Source organism: Aulonocara sp. 'chitande type north' Nkhata Bay, linkage group LG7 (genome assembly GCF_057382095.1).
Source record: "Aulonocara sp. 'chitande type north' Nkhata Bay isolate Kocher_YH1m ecotype deep benthic linkage group LG7, A_spYH_male_GT1.1, whole genome shotgun sequence".
NCBI classification, from domain to species: Eukaryota; Metazoa; Chordata; class Actinopteri; order Cichliformes; family Cichlidae; genus Aulonocara; species Aulonocara sp. 'chitande type north' Nkhata Bay.
Genome location: NC_141350.1, coordinates 59,204,435 through 59,222,517, shown reverse-complemented (window position 1 = coordinate 59,222,517; position 18,083 = coordinate 59,204,435). Strand labels below are relative to the sequence as shown.

General features: G+C 41.3%; 1 protein-coding gene across 2 annotated transcripts in view; it reads right to left on the bottom strand.

Annotated features, from left to right (window-relative positions):
• Positions 1-16,526, bottom strand: part of jph3b (junctophilin 3b) — a 65,983-nt gene extending 49,457 nt beyond the window's left edge. Inside the window, exon 1 of one of the 2 annotated variants that reach the window (XM_086301687.1) lies at positions 16,205-16,526. Coding sequence is in view for 1 of the 2 variants with exons in the window: in XM_086301686.1 (XP_086157812.1) it covers positions 8,974-9,355 (382 nt within the window). In the remaining variant the exon portion in view is untranslated. Of the gene's footprint in view, positions 1-8,973; positions 11,581-16,204 lie in introns of those variants that run through there. The other variant, XM_086301686.1, reaches the window with a different exon arrangement.
• Between the last annotated feature and the right edge of the window lie 1,557 nt (positions 16,527-18,083).

Sequence of the window (18,083 nt, the reverse complement as noted above, 5' to 3'; positions counted from 1 at the left end):
GTGTTCTCTCTAAAAAGAGGAAATAAAATAACAAAGGATATCAATACTGTGCACTGCAAAAGAACAACTGAAAAATAAATAAATAAGAAAGGTATCTCACAACTTTAGGGCTTTTATTTTGAAAATAACATGCTTTGATTTGACTTATAACCTTCTATCATATTGCAGACCTCCCAGGAATTTATCTTGAGGACTTCCTGCTTTTACAGAAATACAGTTTACACAAATAAAGGTGAGCATGTCAAAAACAATCTATAGCTGCTAGAAATGCTGAAGGCAGAAATGAAAGGAGATGGCCAATCACTTTCAATAGCATTCAGTTAACAAGTTAACTAATGCTATTAAAAACTACCACTAGCAAACCAACATCAGCAACTTTGCTAACAGCAAACCTACCTTGATAATGACATCAAAATAACATGATTGAAATATTTATTTATCTGTAAACAGCTTTAATCGTTGCTTATAATGTTTTAAACCAAAATGCATAACATCTGCTGGTTTCAAATGTTTCTTCATCCGAATGGACAGTCTAAGAATTGCAGGTAAAATACTGGATTCACCTGACTTGCATGACACTTCCTTTGAATTTACTTTCTTTCAAGGCTAAAATAATCAACAGGATAAGCCTCAGAATTTGGGAAATTTCAATATTTCTCTTTTTGATGAGATTTTACAAAGCAAAAAAATCTTAAAAATAAACTAATCATAAAAATAGACAGTAGAAGGACAGAATACATGAAACTAAGTTGAGTCAAATGAGAGGAAAGGGCTGTCTGAATATGCAATTCCTACTTGTGACTTGTCATAGTCACAAATAAGAGTTCAAACTGTTTGTGAATTGCTTTTCCCTTCCTCTCTTCCACACAGAGGTGAGAAGTGAAGGTTTTCCTGCAAACAGCAATCCTGAAGCTGACGGGGACTGAGACAACGCTCAGAAGACTTCAGCCGTGCTCACGGTTGTAAGCCTGTTAGGGTTGTCTGAGACCTCGAGCATTATCTTGGCCATGTCTAAGATAATTCTGTGTAATAAGTCCATTATATGCTGGTTACATGAGTTGCTATAGGGCATGAGCTAACTACATGGCCGACTGGGTGAAAGAAAGCAGAGTGGCACTTCTGACCGAAGTGATTCCTCCCACACACACTGAAAATATATTCTCTCAAATATATTCTTTTACACATGCTTGTTATTAGAGATGGCACGATACCACTTTTTTATGTCCGATACCGATACCGATATCATAAATTTGGATATCTGCCGATACCGATATGAATCCGATATAGTGTTTTTTAATCAACAAAACTGTTTTTTAAATATCTTGCTGCATTTTGTATAAGTTCATACTCAAGTTTAAAACAACAACTACACTAAAGCTATTCTGTTATACCTGTATGCAAAAAAAAATATTTCATATTTCAGCAATACTGATCAATCTAATAAACTTAAACCTACACCATCCTCCCTATTCTGGTATTTTAAAGAGTACTTAGCATAAATATTAAGCAACCTAACTAATAGGGTTCCAACTCCCAGCAACAACAAAAATAAATAAATAAAAAATAGGGAACCACCCCTCACGCTCCACCTCATGATGCTTAATCGCCGTAATCAACCTTAATTTGATGCAGTGTGAAAAAAAATGCACAGAAATCAATTATTTTTCAAGAAATATTAAATAGATTCAACATCTTTCTTCAACAGAATTGCAGACTGCACAGATGGTACCTTCCCAAAGGAAAAAGTACTATAGCTTACTAGGGTATATATATTAGACTTAATAGTTACTATATACAGTAATGGACTTCTATTCATTTTGCATCAAATTAAAACTTTGGGTGTCAGATAATTATTTATTAAAAGCTAGACATTTTAAATGAGAATAAGAAAGAAAAGTATGTCTTTGTGCCCCCTTTTCCCTGTTAATGCCCTATCGGCCCCCCTGGCTAAACTTTGCTAGATCCGCCCCTGCACAGTTACCAGTCGTCAGCTACATAGAAAAAGATCCTGGAGTAGAAAGTAATATTAAATACATTCTAACAACAGCTGATCAAGCTTAAACGTGCTGCTGTTGTTCAGCCGCTGGTTTCCTCTTTCTGGTGCAAAGTGGGCCAAAAGCAAACCAGAGAGACGGACTCGCGACAGAAAAGCCGATCAGCTGATCGTTAAGCAGTTTCATGATTGAAGTAGCAGCAAGAAGAGGCAGTCGTTTGTTAAGCTTAACGCAGGAATGCTTTACAAACATTCAGAGATGGACTTACACACTTGCTTTACTTCTCTCGGGATAACTTTGTCGGAGATGAAATGCCGGGTTGCTAGCGAAGCTCCAAATGCTATCCAGACCACCGACAGGTCCCGCATGCCACAGCCACTCTATCACATGATGCATACTGCTCCGAGTGCTAACGTTCTGAGGTGAGTTACAGCGTGTTGCAAGTTTTGTGAGATGCTTTCGTGATATTTAATGGATCGGATTAAATTTTTTATTTTTCTCCGATATCCGATCCAGTAATTTAGGTCAGTATCGGACCGATACCGATATGTAATATCGGATCGGTCCATCTCTACTTGTTATTTTTCCTGTAAAATGCATGTCTCACTAATCAGCGAGCCAAAGGAAACAGGTTTTTGATCTCATTTGGCCCACCTACCGTTGCAGGGTGAGTTTAAAACAAGATAAGTGGATTTATTATTTATTATGCAGATTTATTATGCTTACATAACACGGCCAGAGCGAGAATAATTACAGCAGTGATAGCGGCTTTTAGCAGGCTAGCAGGGTGTGTTAATTTAGAACAATTATAAATCAGATTTAGCATATTTACCAACAGCTGGAGGACATGAGGGAGGTTCAGAGATACTTGTGAGCGGCCGCACACCTCATGTGATTGAGCATCTGCCATGATATGAATGCTCTCAGTGCTTTTTCTTGTCTTTTTGACATTTCATATTCACATAAGTTGGAAAGGGGAATTTTTAGGTCAGTTTGTACATCTCTGACAATAGCATATTCACCACTACTGCTGTAATCTCTAGCAGTTAGCATTGTTGTACACAGTGACAGCTGTAATCTCTCTTTGTGACTTCAACTCTCACTAAAGTGATTACTGAATCCGTCTACTGCTCTCTTTTCATTTTTCTACTCCACTCCCTCTCTCCTTCTCTCTCTATGTGGTTGGTAATCAGTCAGCTTAGCTCTTCTTCTCAGTAAACAACATTAGCCCGGAAGGCCAAACCAGCCAATCCAGGCTCGGCAGAGCCGGCTGGGCGGCCAATAGCAGCGAGGAACATCAAGTCCCTCGTGACACAGTGACCTGCTGCATGTCAGTGAGCATTGCTATGGAAACCCTACTGTACAGCGCGGCTCAGTGGAAATGCAGCAAATTGAGGGAGGGAGGAGAGAGGTGGGAGGAGAGGAGAGAGGGATGCTGGCAGACGTGGGAGAGTAACGAAGAGAAAAACTAAACAGCAGCGGTAGAGACGGAGGAGGAGTGTTTCCTAGAAATTTGGCATCAGGTGGAGTTGGAGGGGAAGTGTAGCTGACTCAAATTGCACAGCGTGTTTCAAAAGTATGTAGGCAGCAGAGCATCTTTGAATGCTGTGGCTTCTGGCTCATATTGCTCTGGAGATGACTGAGCTGTGAGTCTGTAAGGCAGATTTTACTGTGAAGCGCTCTGCACTGGACCGTATCACAAAACCAATGAAGGAAAATGATTATTTCAGCTTTAAGCTAAACATTTAAAATCACATTTAAGCTGTCTTAATAAGCAACAACAGTTAGACCTGGCATAGTTTAAGCTCGTGTTTTTTTCATGGAAATTAACAGCTATGGTATTAATTTTAAACTCCTATATCTTCTTCACAAACTTGGGTGTCCACGTGACACCAATAACCCTTTTATGGCTGAGGGGCAAAAAGGACTGACAAGTCCCAGGTTTTCTGACACTGTATAAGATTCATGTTCTTTTTTAGACTTTATTAAAGTTTTGCAGTCACATGACAACTAACTATGTGACGTTAACTTGTCCGATATTTTAGACATGTCACAATAATTGTGACAGTGTAGGGTCAAGTCATTCAGGCCCCTTTCACTCAGCCCTGAAAGCAGTGACGCCTCGTCAACCACCGGGTTCTCAGGATAAGTGTTAAGTGTAAGGATAAACCTTATTTGATACATAGCAGATTATATATATCGTGATTGCTAGTAATTTCCTTGGAGATTTACTTTCAAAATAAAAGTTTTTTGACTACTCTCCCTATTCATGACATGGACACTGTGATGTCAGTTCAGGATGTAGCCTTCGACTGCCGCTCGAATGAAAGTAGAAAAACCTGATGAACAGATTAACTTTGCTGCTTCTGTGAATACTGTCTGTATATTGAGCTGCACTTTATTTTCTGATAGCTTTCATGTTCTCTGAATAGCCTCTACTGTATCTTTCATTTGCCGAGAAAATACCTGTTGTACAGTCACTTATCCAAGTGATTGTACAACTTGGATAATGGAAAAAAACGGACTGAACTGTGCTGCATGTCTTCTTCCAAAGTGATGATAAAACAAGTAATTTTTACTAGAGATGGACCGATCCGATATTACGTATCGGTATCGGTCCGATACTGACCTAAATTACTGGATCGGATATCGGAGAAAAATAAAAAATTTAATCCGATCCATTAAATATCACGAAAGCATCTCACAAAACTTGCAACACGCCGTAACTCACCTCAGAACGTTAGCACTCGGAGCAGTATGCATCACGTGATAGAGTGGCTGTGGCATGCGGGACCTGTCGGTGGTCTGGATAGCATTTGGAGCTTCGCTAGCAACCCAGCATTTCATCTCCGACAAAGTTATCCCGAGAGAAGTAAAGCAAGTGTGTAAGTCCATCTCTGAATGTTTGTAAAGCATTCCTGCGTTAAGCTTAACAAACGACTGCCTCTTCTTGCTGCTACTTCAATCATGAAACTGCTTAACGATCAGCTGATCGGCTTTTCTGTCGCGAGTCCGTCTCTGGTTTGCTTTTGGCCCACTTTGCACCAGAAAGAGGAAACCAGCGGCTGAACAACAGCAGCACGTTTAAGCTTGATCAGCTGTTGTTAGAATGTATTTAATATTACTTTCTACTCCAGGATCTTTTTCTATGTAGCTGACGACTGGTAACTGTGCAGGGGCGGATCTAGCAAAGTTTAGCCAGGGGGGCCGATAGGGCATTAACAGGGAAAAGGGGGCACAAAGACATACTTTTCTTTCTTATTCTCATTTAAAATGTCTAGCTTTTAATAAATAATTATCTGACACCCAAAGTTTTAATTTGATGCAAAATGAATAGAAGTCAATTACTGTATATAGTAACTATTAAGTCTAATATATATACCCTAGTAAGCTATAGTACTTTTTCCTTTGGGAAGGTACCATCTGTGCAGTCTGCAATTCTGTTGAAGAAAGATGTTGAATCTATTTAATATTTCTTGAAAAATAATTGATTTCTGTGCATTTTTTTTCACACTGCATCAAATTAAGGTTGATTACGGCGATTAAGCATCATGAGGTGGAGCGTGAGGGGTGGTTCCCTATTTTTTATTTATTTATTTTTGTTGTTGCTGGGAGTTGGAACCCTATTAGTTAGGTTGCTTAATATTTATGCTAAGTACTCTTTAAAATACCAGAATAGGGAGGATGGTGTAGGTTTAAGTTTATTAGATTGATCAGTATTGCTGAAATATGAAATATTTTTTTTTGCATACAGGTATAACAGAATAGCTTTAGTGTAGTTGTTGTTTTAAACTTGAGTATGAACTTATACAAAATGCAGCAAGATATTTAAAAAACAGTTTTGTTGATTAAAAAACACTATATCGGATTCATATCGGTATCGGCAGATATCCAAATTTATGATATCGGTATCGGTATCGGACATAAAAAAGTGGTATCGTGCCATCTCTAATTTTTACACATTATTTATGCAGCATTTGCATTCGAAGAAGCAATTTACACATGTCAATATAAGTTTGCATTAGCACAGATTAGAAAATAGGAAAAGGATAGAACGCAAGTAGGAAAAGCTCACATTCTCTTTACACACAGACCGGACAGCTAGAAAATATCGTTTTTTGGTGCAAACAACTTTTGGGCTCCACCAGCTTCTTCTTAGTTGACGTTCACATTTATCCAGGCTTGGGAGGAACCCTAGGAGTCATACTAGCGTGTTACCCACTGAGGCTGGGATTTTGTTTCCTCCCAGTTTTGAACTGGGCATCTTTTTTGTGTGTGAGGCAAATGTGTTCATCACTACACTATGGAGGCGCTGATGCAGGTTTATAATTACAAGTAAAGTCAGGAACACATTCGGCCGCAGGAAGGCAAGATTCATGTTCGCATTTCTTCTTTGGTTACTGAACTATTTATCTTTTTCTGGTTATTGTTTTCTGTTTCTTAAATTCTGCACCAGCATCAATGGTTACTTCCTCTATTAAAACATATTAGTTTTATTACCTCACAGATCTATAAAAAGAACAGATGCATGCTGTTATAATAAGGACACTGTGTACTGTTGGAGCTAGATAACCACGCGTAACTAGGCCAATCTCTGCTGCATTTACTGTATGTGGGTTCAAATGATACAGTTACGCTCCAACATATCCCTCTCTGAAAGGCCCATTTTTGTCTTTCTCTTTCTTTCTTTAATGATCTCACTCGCCTCCTGATTAGAGAGTATCTCTCATAACAATCACGATAATCATCTATCCACCGAGTGAGCCATCTCTCAGTTTTCAGTTCATCATATAAGTGATCTATTCATCCATTAATCTGTACATCTGTTGAATCATCTATGCCTCCCTCTGTCAGTCCGTCCATCTGTCTGGTCATCTATCAAGCCGAATTATTCTCCTTTGTACCGAATCAACCCCTAAAACCAGTCTGGTCTGCGGATTTTATCGGGCTGCTCAGGACTGTGTGTGTTTGTGTGTCGTGAAGAGCAGTGTAATGCGGCCTGGTAGTTGTAGAGTTATGTAACGAGGCTTTAGCGGCACGTATGCTACTGTCAGCTCCATACTTACACACATACTACCAGATTTCATGGCTGTGCAGTTTTTGCACATGCATGCAATGTAGTGTATGCATGTGCAGTCACACCCACAGCGACTGAACTAAGTCACAACCTAAGAGACTCAACATGCAACTGATTTCATTTTCTAGGCAATTGTGATGCAGATTTGGAAGACTTTACAAATGAAAGAAGAAGAATCAAATGTATAATTACATGTTTTGCTTTTTCAAACACAGACATATTTCATGCATTTAAGCGACCAACATTTCATCTGGTGTCCCTAGCAGACTGATGGATGCTTTTGGGTGTTCGGCACAAATAGTGTGCTGATATTGGCTGTGTTTGTAGTCATGCTAGTGGCTCTTATGATTATTATTTCATCATAAAATTAAATATTTTGACACCTATTGGATGGAATAGCATCAAACTGTGAATGTATTTATGGGCTCCACAGATTTACTATGATAGTTTTTATTCCTTGGATCAAAATTCCAATTAAAAAGTATTTTAATATAGTTATTCTGGTCAAACTGGGGGGAGATAAGCCATATGCCACTGGGTTTATTGCTAATCAGTAAATTATAGCATGTTAACATGCTAATAAAGAATGATAAACAATATAAACGTTACATTTCCCTTGTCATAAAGATATCAGGATGCTGACTTTCGTATTTATTGCAGCATGTGACTGACTAACATGACTGTAGATGCGTAGGGCCAGTTTTAATAAGCAGGGGAAATTACTGTAATGGCTTAAAGTGGAGGGGGGAAAGTACCAGCGGGACTGGAATACTAATAATGTGTACACTGATGAACAGTCGGTTTATTTTTGTGCTAACCAGCAATTCTCAATCTGGAACGCTGCTGCCACCAAGGCTGTGTGGTAACTGCACACCATTTGGAAATCACAAGACTGACCTCCAACCGGTTCCCAACTTTTAATTTACTTTCTGATTGTTACTTTTCCTGGATAAACATTATTCACTGTCCGTGGTCCTGAAACAGGAAAAAAAAGAACAGTGGGAAAGATTTCATGTATTTTTTTGGGACTTTTTTCTGGCTTCAGGGGTAAAATTAAGCCTTCAAACGTCTGAAAATAAGACCCTTTAAAAGCTTGCTTAATCTCCTGAAAAGAAACACCAAAAATATAAGACTTACGAGTAGTTTTGGTGCATCTGGTATAACAGAAAAACATGCATTAGCAATCTATCTTTTCTGATAGCACTTTCCTCCAGCAATTCAAGCCCATTAATACAAGTAGAGAAAATATCCCTCCCTATAAAAGCAAATACTGCAGCCAGGTCAAGTGCAAGATGGATTAAAAACTTCTGTCCTATACAAACTAGTTCAAATTTTAGGTAACTAGGAAATTATGAAAAAGTGCACAAATGCAATGTCTGTCCTCTGTTCAGCAATGTTTTTGGGGCTTGTTACTTGGGAGCTGATGTCCTCTTCCATCCCTCTAACCTTTCACTCATCCCTTAAGACTGCGTGGCCTGAATTGAAGGACTCTAAATACACAGAGTGTCCTCAGCAGCTGAATTGAAAGTTGAGGGTTGGGAGGACACGAGGAAGAGGAGGAGAAAGACAGAGAAAGGAGGAATCAGAGACAGAAAATGAGAGCAAGTACATTTTCAAAAGCTGTCCTGGCGCGACCTCTTGCCTCAGCATGAGCATGTGTGTGTGTTAACAAGGCGTGATAGAAGAAAGGATGACCCTAGAAAACCTTTAGAAAAGTTCCTCCTACTGTGCATCTGCTCTCGGCCTGTCAATCATCAACCAGTAAGAGGCTGTTTTCACAGAGGACAGTTGTCAAATATCGCTCATTGACAGGAACTGAGTGGTGTGCCTTCTGCCACACGCAAACCAACTCCCAAAACACCCACAATGCATCTGTCCTTCTGTATCTCCTATAGTTCTTACCTCCATCCGAGTACGTCTCTGTTCCGTATCCGTCCTGCAGGCCGTTGTTCCACGTCCCTTCGTACTTCCCGCTTGTCCCCGTGCTCTCCCGCACGCCATAGCGTCCTTTAAAGCCATTCGTCCACTCGCCTTTGTACACCCAGCGGCCTTTATTCTCAACGCCCACACCGTGTCTCTTGCCCTGAGCCCAGGTGCCCTGGTAGGTGTTCCCGCTGGGCCAAGTGTAGACACCCAGCAGTTCAAACCCATGGGCCCAGGAGCCGCAGTACTCGCCCTGGCCTTTGGGTCCAGTGCAGATCCCGTGACCGTGCGCCTTGCCCTCCTCCCACCCTCCGCAGTATGACCCCCCATCGTCAAAGTTGAACCTGCCGCCAGTGGACATGCATGAAACAGGTCTTGGCAATTCCCCTGAAGCCTCGACAAAAAGAAAAAGAAAAGAAAAGAAAAAAGAAGGAAGGAAAAAGGACAGGTTGGTGCTAGAACCAATCCATGGAGCGGAGTTTGGAGGTTGGTGAGGGTAGGGGTAAGGAGGTGAAGGAGGGAGTGGGAGGGAGTGAACTCCCACACAAATCAAGATAGGCCACTTTCAGTTTCCCACTAGCTTGGTGTGGAAGAATTGGAAATGAGGTGGACTTAAAAAAAAAAACAAACAAACAAAAAAACGTGGCCCCTCACAGCTGTGTCAGGGCTCTCCCGGCCTGTTGGGGAAAGGTAGCAGGTTGCTGTTCACTCCATCCTCTTCGTGGGCTCTTTGTAGCTTTGGCTAGCACTTTCCAGCTTCTCTGTGGCCTTTCCAGGTGAGAGAGGAGGAGAGTAGGGCCAGAGCTGCCATTATTCTCCCTCAGCAGAAGTTTAATCCATGAGGCAGCTCCGCCGGCCTGCCATCGGCCTGCCTACACAGTCTACGACACAAACGCAGAACTCTTCCTCCTACTCTCTCGCCTGCCTTCCGCTCAGGCCCACTCAATCTGCCACCTCCTACCTGATGATGCCTCCACCTCTCTGGGGTGTAGAGCCGAGAAGTTTCCCGGTGGCAGCCCTTCAAACCTCCGAGCCTCCAGCATAGACGCCACCCTGATCAGCACAGCGGCTTCAGCTGGAGCGGTGACATGATATTTGACAAAAGAAGAAAAAAAAAAAAAAAAGAAAAAAAAAAGATTCTCCTCCTCAGATTTTTCTTTTTCTCCAAGTCTGTTGTTGACGATCAGACAAAAATATTTAAAGTGAGACTCTGTGGCTCACACCAGACTTCATTCTCAGCTTTAACACACACACATATACTGCGCTTTGCTGCACAGCCAGGGATCGCACACATGCATAGAGAGAGGGAGAGAGACAGAAATAATGGGAAAAACACAGAATGTAATCTGCTTGGCTGCCTGTTTCGTCTGTCCTGTGGTGCCGGAGAGCAGCAATGCAGTCTCCTGCCTTATGCACGCATACACTATATGCAGGCACACACACATATGCACACACACTCCTTCTGACAGAAAGTGCGCACACACAGACAATGAAAATAAATAACTGAACTGATTAATTTCTCTTCTTCTATTCCCCGTCTTCCTCTCTCTCTCAGTCTGACTGTAGGTCTTTAATCCACTGCGTCCATAAGTGGTTTATCCTCTGCGTGGGCTGCCTTCAGATTGCCTGTTTGATGAAATACCATCCATCTATATGATCCTGTTAAGGTGCGCTCTGTCCTCTTCAGCATCGCCTGCTCGTCTCCATGTTTCCCTATGGAGTGCCGGCTGACGCACAGCCTGCCTGCTGCCTTGGTCTTACAATCTCTTCTCCTCCTACGGCTGGATCTCTGTAGCTCTCTCTCTCTCTCTCTCTCAGAAAATCTGCTCATTAGAGAGGACTGTTCCAATGCAGCCACAACCCCCCTCCTTCCCTGCTCAATAGCACAATCCAGTTCTTAAAGAGATAGAAACGCCACACACAACTTTCTATTGCCACCCTCATCTGTAGCTTTATTTTTTAGACTGTTTATCATTATCTCGGCTTATCTCTAATTTTATTGGCCTGAATACACAAGGGCTGGATGATGATACTGATTCTAAAAGTCCTGAGGATGGTTTATTCCATGTCATTAACTTTTTGTCTACTGGGTAGTTTCTGTTTGCCTTGTTTGTCCTTTGTGGTCTCTCTTTCATCCCCCAAAGATTCATGCCAAAATTAATCCCCCTCCCTGATCTCAGTGCTCTTCCTGTTAAATGGGAGCTCTTCCTTCCCACTGTTGCCAAGTAATCGCTCAAAGAGGATTAGATTGTTGGGGTTTTCTCTCTGACACTGCAGGCTCTGTAGAATATAGCCTTGAAGAAATAATCATTAATCCATCGATTTTCTTAACTATTTATCCAAATGAAGCTTATGCTTAAGTGCAATAAGGAAGTTTTGTATTTACTAATCTGTCTGCTTTTTAGGGTGTTTGGTTGCTAGTCTGTTCTTTACATCACTTCCACTTCTATACACTGTAGAGATGGATAGTATTTCATCAAACAGGCAATCTGAAGGCAGCCCACGCAGAGGATAAACCACTTATGGACGCAGTGGATCAAAGACCTACAGGGCTCGTGGCTCAAGAGTTGGGTGTTTGCCTTGTAATCGGACGGTTGCCAGTTCGAGCGCCGGCTTGGACAGTCTTGGTCTTTGTGTTCTTGGGCAAGACACTTCACCCGTTGCCTTCTGGTGGTGGTCAGAGGGCCTGGCAGCCTTGCCTCTGTCAGTGCACCCCAGGGTGGATGTGGCTACAATGTAGCTTGCCATCACCAGTGTGTGAATGGGTGGATGACTGAATGTGTAAAGCACTTTGGGGTCCTTAGGGACTAGTTAAGCACTATACAAATACAGACCATTTACACAGCAGAACTCAATTCTGACATTATCGCTCTAGCCCAGCCATCTTTCTGCCCTGGTTCTTCAAGCCAATCAGCCTCCACTCTGCATACTTTAAATCATACTGCTCATCTTTGATTCTCACTTGTGGCGCAACCCACCTCCGCCTAAACACAAGTCACTCAGTGCGCCATCCAAGCCTCCATCTTATCTTCTTCCCCACCGGTGCCTAGACTCTGATTATCCTTCCCTAATTCCGATCACTGCTGCGATTGTGTTCTGCTGTGATGGGCCATCAGAGGCTTATAGCCATATAGCATTGTCTGTATATCAATAAACTTTCAGCTTCTTTTAAGGATCTCTCCTTATTGGACATATAGTTACGTGGGCTGGAGCCTATCACAGCTAATCCTAGGAGTTTCATTCAGTTCATCTGGACACGAGTTCAGTCTCACTTGACAGCAGATTCCACAACCCTATAAAAACGCATAGCTCCCTAATGATCAACACCAGCACCCCTACATAGCAATAAGTCATGAGATCAGATTCAAGATCACTGATATGCAAAGTTGTCATTGCCATTAATCACTGGCCATGTGCGCTATACAAAGAGAATTGATGAATGGCTGCAATCAAAGCATAGTTAGATGTTCAAAGATGTACTCTTAGGTCCACTCTTCAATTCAAAGATGATTGTTTGCTTATTACATAAACGGCCGGCTTGCCCTGGGGTGGACTAATTTCTGGTGTAGCATGTTTTGGGGCTTATAAACCACAGAGATCGAGCCTTTTAAAAATACACCCAGCTGACAGACACAGGATCACAGATATGGTTTTCACTCAGGCAGTTTTTTTCCTTTTTCTTCTGTCTTGGATCGCCTGGAGCTTTCTTTAGGTGTCTTCTCTACTTTGACAAATGCTCAGCTGGGATAACCAAATTTACCCAGATCATCTTTGATATGGTGTTCTTCTGCTTCCTTGGCAACTGTGTCTTTGGGGACAGTGTTTGCTCAGTGTTGCAGTTTTTTTAATGACACATAATTAGTGCTCCAGTGGATAATGAGAGTCAGACCTTAAATATTGAGCCACATGTTTTGGTTCACAGTTTTAATCAACTTTCAACTACTCACAATTATCAATGGTAATTCCCACCTATCATAGGGCTAAGGTTGGTGTACATCCTGTACAGGTTATGATCCGTAGCTGGGCTAACACAAAGACATACGACTCCACACTCTCAGGCTTACACATGCAGCCAATTTGTCATTTAACTTAAACCGCAAACCTTTGGACTGTGAGAGGTAGCTAGCGTACCAGCAACAAGTTGCGCTACTAAGAAATGCGCTAGAGATTTGAAAACAGATTTCAAGTAAATTTGTCGTCACGACCAATACAAATGCTGTCACATGGACTGTCACAAGTTAACTGTAAGAACACAACCAGGTGGATTTAGATGTGTTGTGTGGTTGTTGGCATAAAGATGCACAGGTGTGAAGCGTTAAGATGATGGTGCCATCACTGGGGATTTCACCCAGGAAAAGTGTTTCTCTGTGGGCTTAATGAGAAATTAATCAGAATCAGAATCAGAATACTTTATTGATCCCTGGGGGAAATTATTTTTTGTTACAGTGCTCCATTAAAGCTGTCTTGTTCCATGTTTGAATAAATCGGCAGACTCTTTTTATTCCTTACATGTCCACCACGTCTTCTGTGATGCTTCTGTATACTGCATGATTATGTTCAGCCCTTTGTATATTGCCTTGGTGTCGGATCTGTCACTAAGCTGGAAGGTAATCTGTTTCAATGGGAGCGCTGGGAGCATCCCATTATTGTTTTCTATTATTAGCATTTTTCATTTTTGTCATTTTAATTTCCTGCCTTTTCTTTATTTTTACAGACAGGTCGTCAGTAATCTCTCGATGCTGCTTGAGCCGTGTGCCAAACTTGCAATATGCTGCATATCCTGTCTTCTATGTTCCTTTAAAGGCGGTTGTGGCTCAGGAGGAAGAGGGTGGGTGTCTACTGTTAAGAAAGAGGGTGGTCCAAGCTCTGGCTCCTTCAATCTAGATGTTGAAGTATCTCTAAAGATGCCAAACCCTGAGATGCCCTGGATGCATCCATCAGAGTGTGAGTGTGTGAAGGTTAGGTTAAAAAGTACCTAGGCATAGAAAAAAAAAAGCCAGGGATGTGTATGTATTCTATAATCGATTTCAGTTTCTGCTCCATTTCTGTTGCAGATGTTAACATAAACAGCTCAAATTAATAATGCCTTAAGAAATCTGGAAATCTGCAGAGGAGTAATCAATTTCAGGCTCTCATTTTTCTCATATGTTTATCATCATAAAGCAACATCTAATCAAATCTGTCATAATGCAATCTCTTGAAGTAATGAATAACTCGGTGATGCATTACAGTTATAACTTTTTTCTTAAAAAAGGATTCCAATTTAATGATGAAATTCGATTAATCTACCCATAATAATATCAGTAATGCTCACTAGCACCTACAGAGGCTTCATGCTGGGTTCAGAAGAATCCGGTTTACTCTGTAGCAGGAGGGAGACACAGACTAATTAATGTGAAACACAGTGTCATTTAATTATTTCATTTAAGTGCATTGTGTGCTTAGCTAGAGTGCTTTTCTTAGTCTCTGATATGCAAACGTGTGTGGACCTGCAGCTGAAGCTGGAGCTTCTGAAGAACTTCAATGTACTGCTTGCATATATAAAACGTGGATGTGGCCATTGATTGGTTTTGGAGCCATAAGCTTTCAACATCATTATAGCTGTTAATTTCCTGGAGTCAGAAGTAACCATATGTATTGTTCAAAGGGTGGAGCGCTAAGTTATACACTAATACTAGTTAGCTCAGTTAGCAAACACACAGACACTCATATCTGCTAATTATTGATACTCAAAAAACTAATGAAATAGTTTAATTTTACTCACTAAAACTGAAGCACAATGTCCCTTGGACAGACTGGACCACACAACAGGCCGTTAGAAATCCTCCAAAAGACAACAGTAGCACAAGCACAGCATAAAGGCAGATTGGTGGCTAGCTAAATAGCAGAGCAGATTGACTACAGCTCTCACTATTGGGATACCCATAACTAAGACCCAATATCCAGGTGGATGAGCTATAAATAAAACTAGAGGAATACACTTTGGGTTATTTCATTTTTGGCTTAATTTCCTCAGTTCCTGTGGTTTTCTCGTGGTCTTCACTGAGGCTAAGCTAACTGCTGCAGAATGGACTAGAGATGTGGTTTTACCTTTTGTTTGTTTTCTTTCTTGTGTTTTTGGATGGGGGTATATTAAATGCTAAAAATATTAGATGTTTGTGTGCAATGGCATGTAAAGTACCAAGAAAAGCATTCCTTTTTGCTTTGCTGTAATATTTATGGGTGCCTTGCATGAAGTGCTGTACCAACTTTGGCCACTCCAAAGAGTTGTATGGCGTTATTTTTGTGCCACTATTCTGAGCGCACGTAAAAAAAAAATGAGCGCACGTAAAAGGAATTTGCAGGTGCAAGTGTTGCATTTATTTTGAGCTAAGAAAAGCTAAATTTGAGTGAACAAAATTCATTGCTGCATGCAAAAAATGTATTTCCGTGTTTGCTATTATCCACAAACACACACACACAATAGCAGCCCCTCTCGCTCAGTTTTTGCATTTGCGCTCACTCGCTATGTGTTGCTTGCGCTCTCAACATTTCTGCCTGTGCGCGCTCAACTCTTCCTGTACACCGTTATATTTGTGCCACAAAACCAGCTAATCACAGACTTGCAAAAAAATCTGATTGGCTGTTTTGGTCTCCAACCAGCTCGAAATGACGAAACGCAATATCCTATTGTGCTATTGTATGTATGGATAATAGCAAACACTGAAATACATTTTTTGCACGCAGCAATGAATTTTGTTCACTCAAATTGAGCTTTTCTTAGCTCAAAACAAATTTCTCCTCAAAATGCAACACTTGCACCTGCAAATTTTCTTTTTACATGCGGTCAATTTTTTTTTTTTTACGTGCGCTCAGAATAGTGTCACAAAAATAACGCCATAGAGTTGCGTCTCCGAGTTTGGTTCCAGCGGGATTCAACTTCTTCTCTGTGATATTGCAGCCAAGACAGCTGGGGCTACGCTCCACTTGGCCATGTCTTTGTGTCACTTGTTACATAACATCACACTCAGGGTGAGGAAAGCGATTTCAATGGAGCATAAGCAGCTCACGAGGCAAGAGGTATGAACCACTGAACCTGCTGACATCTGAAAGGCTGCAGGTAGAGGAGCTGCTCCCGAAAACTTTGAAAACCATAAAACACTGGCAGACACTACAGAGCCTTTTCTACTTTAGATTCAGTTCTAACAAACCAAAATTGTTCTTTGCTGACCTTTTTGCTGACTCGTCCACTATGCTGGCCGGGGTTCGAAGCGCTGTTCTTTCTTCTCTGTGTGATTTCTGCCTCAAGTGTACCTCAGCGAACTTAACACCTCCAAGTGGATGTAATGTTTAATGCCAGTGTGGCTCATTTTCAATGTGTGATGTAAAACATAATACATTCACACCTGTGTCTCTCACTTTCTCCTACAAGACTTATCGCGTCCTCCTTTCCCATTCACTTTCTTCACACTGCTGTCCTTTTGCTGTTGTTGTCTTTGTCCTTCCGCATGGCAGTGTCTATGAGAGCTAAGCCAATTCTGACCCAGATTATGGTAATAAAATCACTGAGGGTAGGGATTAAGGCTTAGACCTCTAAACACAGCAGACAGAGAGACAAAGGTGGGGGAAGGCTGAAGGTGAGCAGGTGAGCGGGCAACAGAGTGAGACTGGGTTGGTGTGATTTCCTGACCACAACAAATGGATTAGGATTTAGAGAAGTTGGAAGCAAAAGAGTAACGAAGGTTCACAAATCCTTGACATCATTTGAACAGATTCAATTACAGCACTGGCTTAATCACGGATAATGTCATGGGGTGAGGAGAGGAGGAAGACTGAGTGAATGAAGAGGAGCCCTGAATAAAAGTGGCACTCAGACGGTGAGGGGTGGAGATTGGCCACTTCAACTCCAAACTTGGAGTACAAACAGGGTTCACATTAACTGCAAATTAATTAGTCAAAGCAAGACAGCAGATATTCATATTTTGTTATCTTTATATGCAGGTTGATGTAAGGATAATTTAGCTAAGTCCACAAGGCCCCACCAGCTAATTCACTCATTTAAAAAAATGTGGGACAAAGTGGGAAATGTCAGCAATGCTGAGTGGTAATCTTAAATTTTTATGTTAAATAATAGTTTATCCAGGAATGTATCACAGACTGTCACACCTTTGTTTAGTGATTAGACAGGTTAACCTTCCTCTTCCTAATAATAAATGCCTTCCTTCCATACTCACTGGGTAAAAGCCAGATTTTAGAAAAGAGCTTGTGCTGCGTAACCATTCATAATGTGGGACATTACCTCAGGATAATGTGGGACAGAGGAGAAGGAACACAAATGGTGTGGAGTCCCACACAAAGGAGGACATCTGGTCACTCTAGCTCCAGCCACATTTAAAGTTCTCATTTTATTTATTTCCAACTCATTATTTTTATTCTAGCTTAGCAAGACTCGTAACGCCCCAGATTTAAGCCAGCTTTGTTGTGATTGGCTGCTCCTCACAATCAGAAGGGTTTAATAGCAGGTAGGTGGAGCTTCTGTGCTCAGATGGCCATATTAGGGATATCTGATATCTGTAGCTTCAAAAGAAGCAAAGCACAACAAATTACAGTTTAAAAAAAAATCTATTTTAGTCTTTCTATTGCAGTCAGTGTGCAGTTGCAGCGCCTGTATGAAAACGGCTTTGGCGAGCATGGTTTCACTCATGTGTGTCAGCGTTATAGTGAGAATTATGACTCCTTAAATGCTCCGGGGATATAAATTTCAGCCATTAGGAATGTCAGAGGCCAGTTCCTCCATACTGGCTCAGACATTGATGGTAAAGTAAAGAAACCCACATCTGTCTCTAAACCCGTTTCTCCTCGCTGTTAGGCAACCTCATCCAGCAGCTCACTGTTTGCTCACAATCTGCTCGGTACATACAGTGGGTGATATCTCCAAGCAATCAATAAGAGTGCTCCTCTGCGTGGTCAATCATTACACAAGTGTGCATTTTTGAAACGACTGAATGAAAACCCTGCACGTCTATTTTTGCAATTTAATGTACAGCGAGAACAGAAATATCCAGAAATATCCCTCTGCCTCGAACTGATGCACTCACATTCTACAAGTT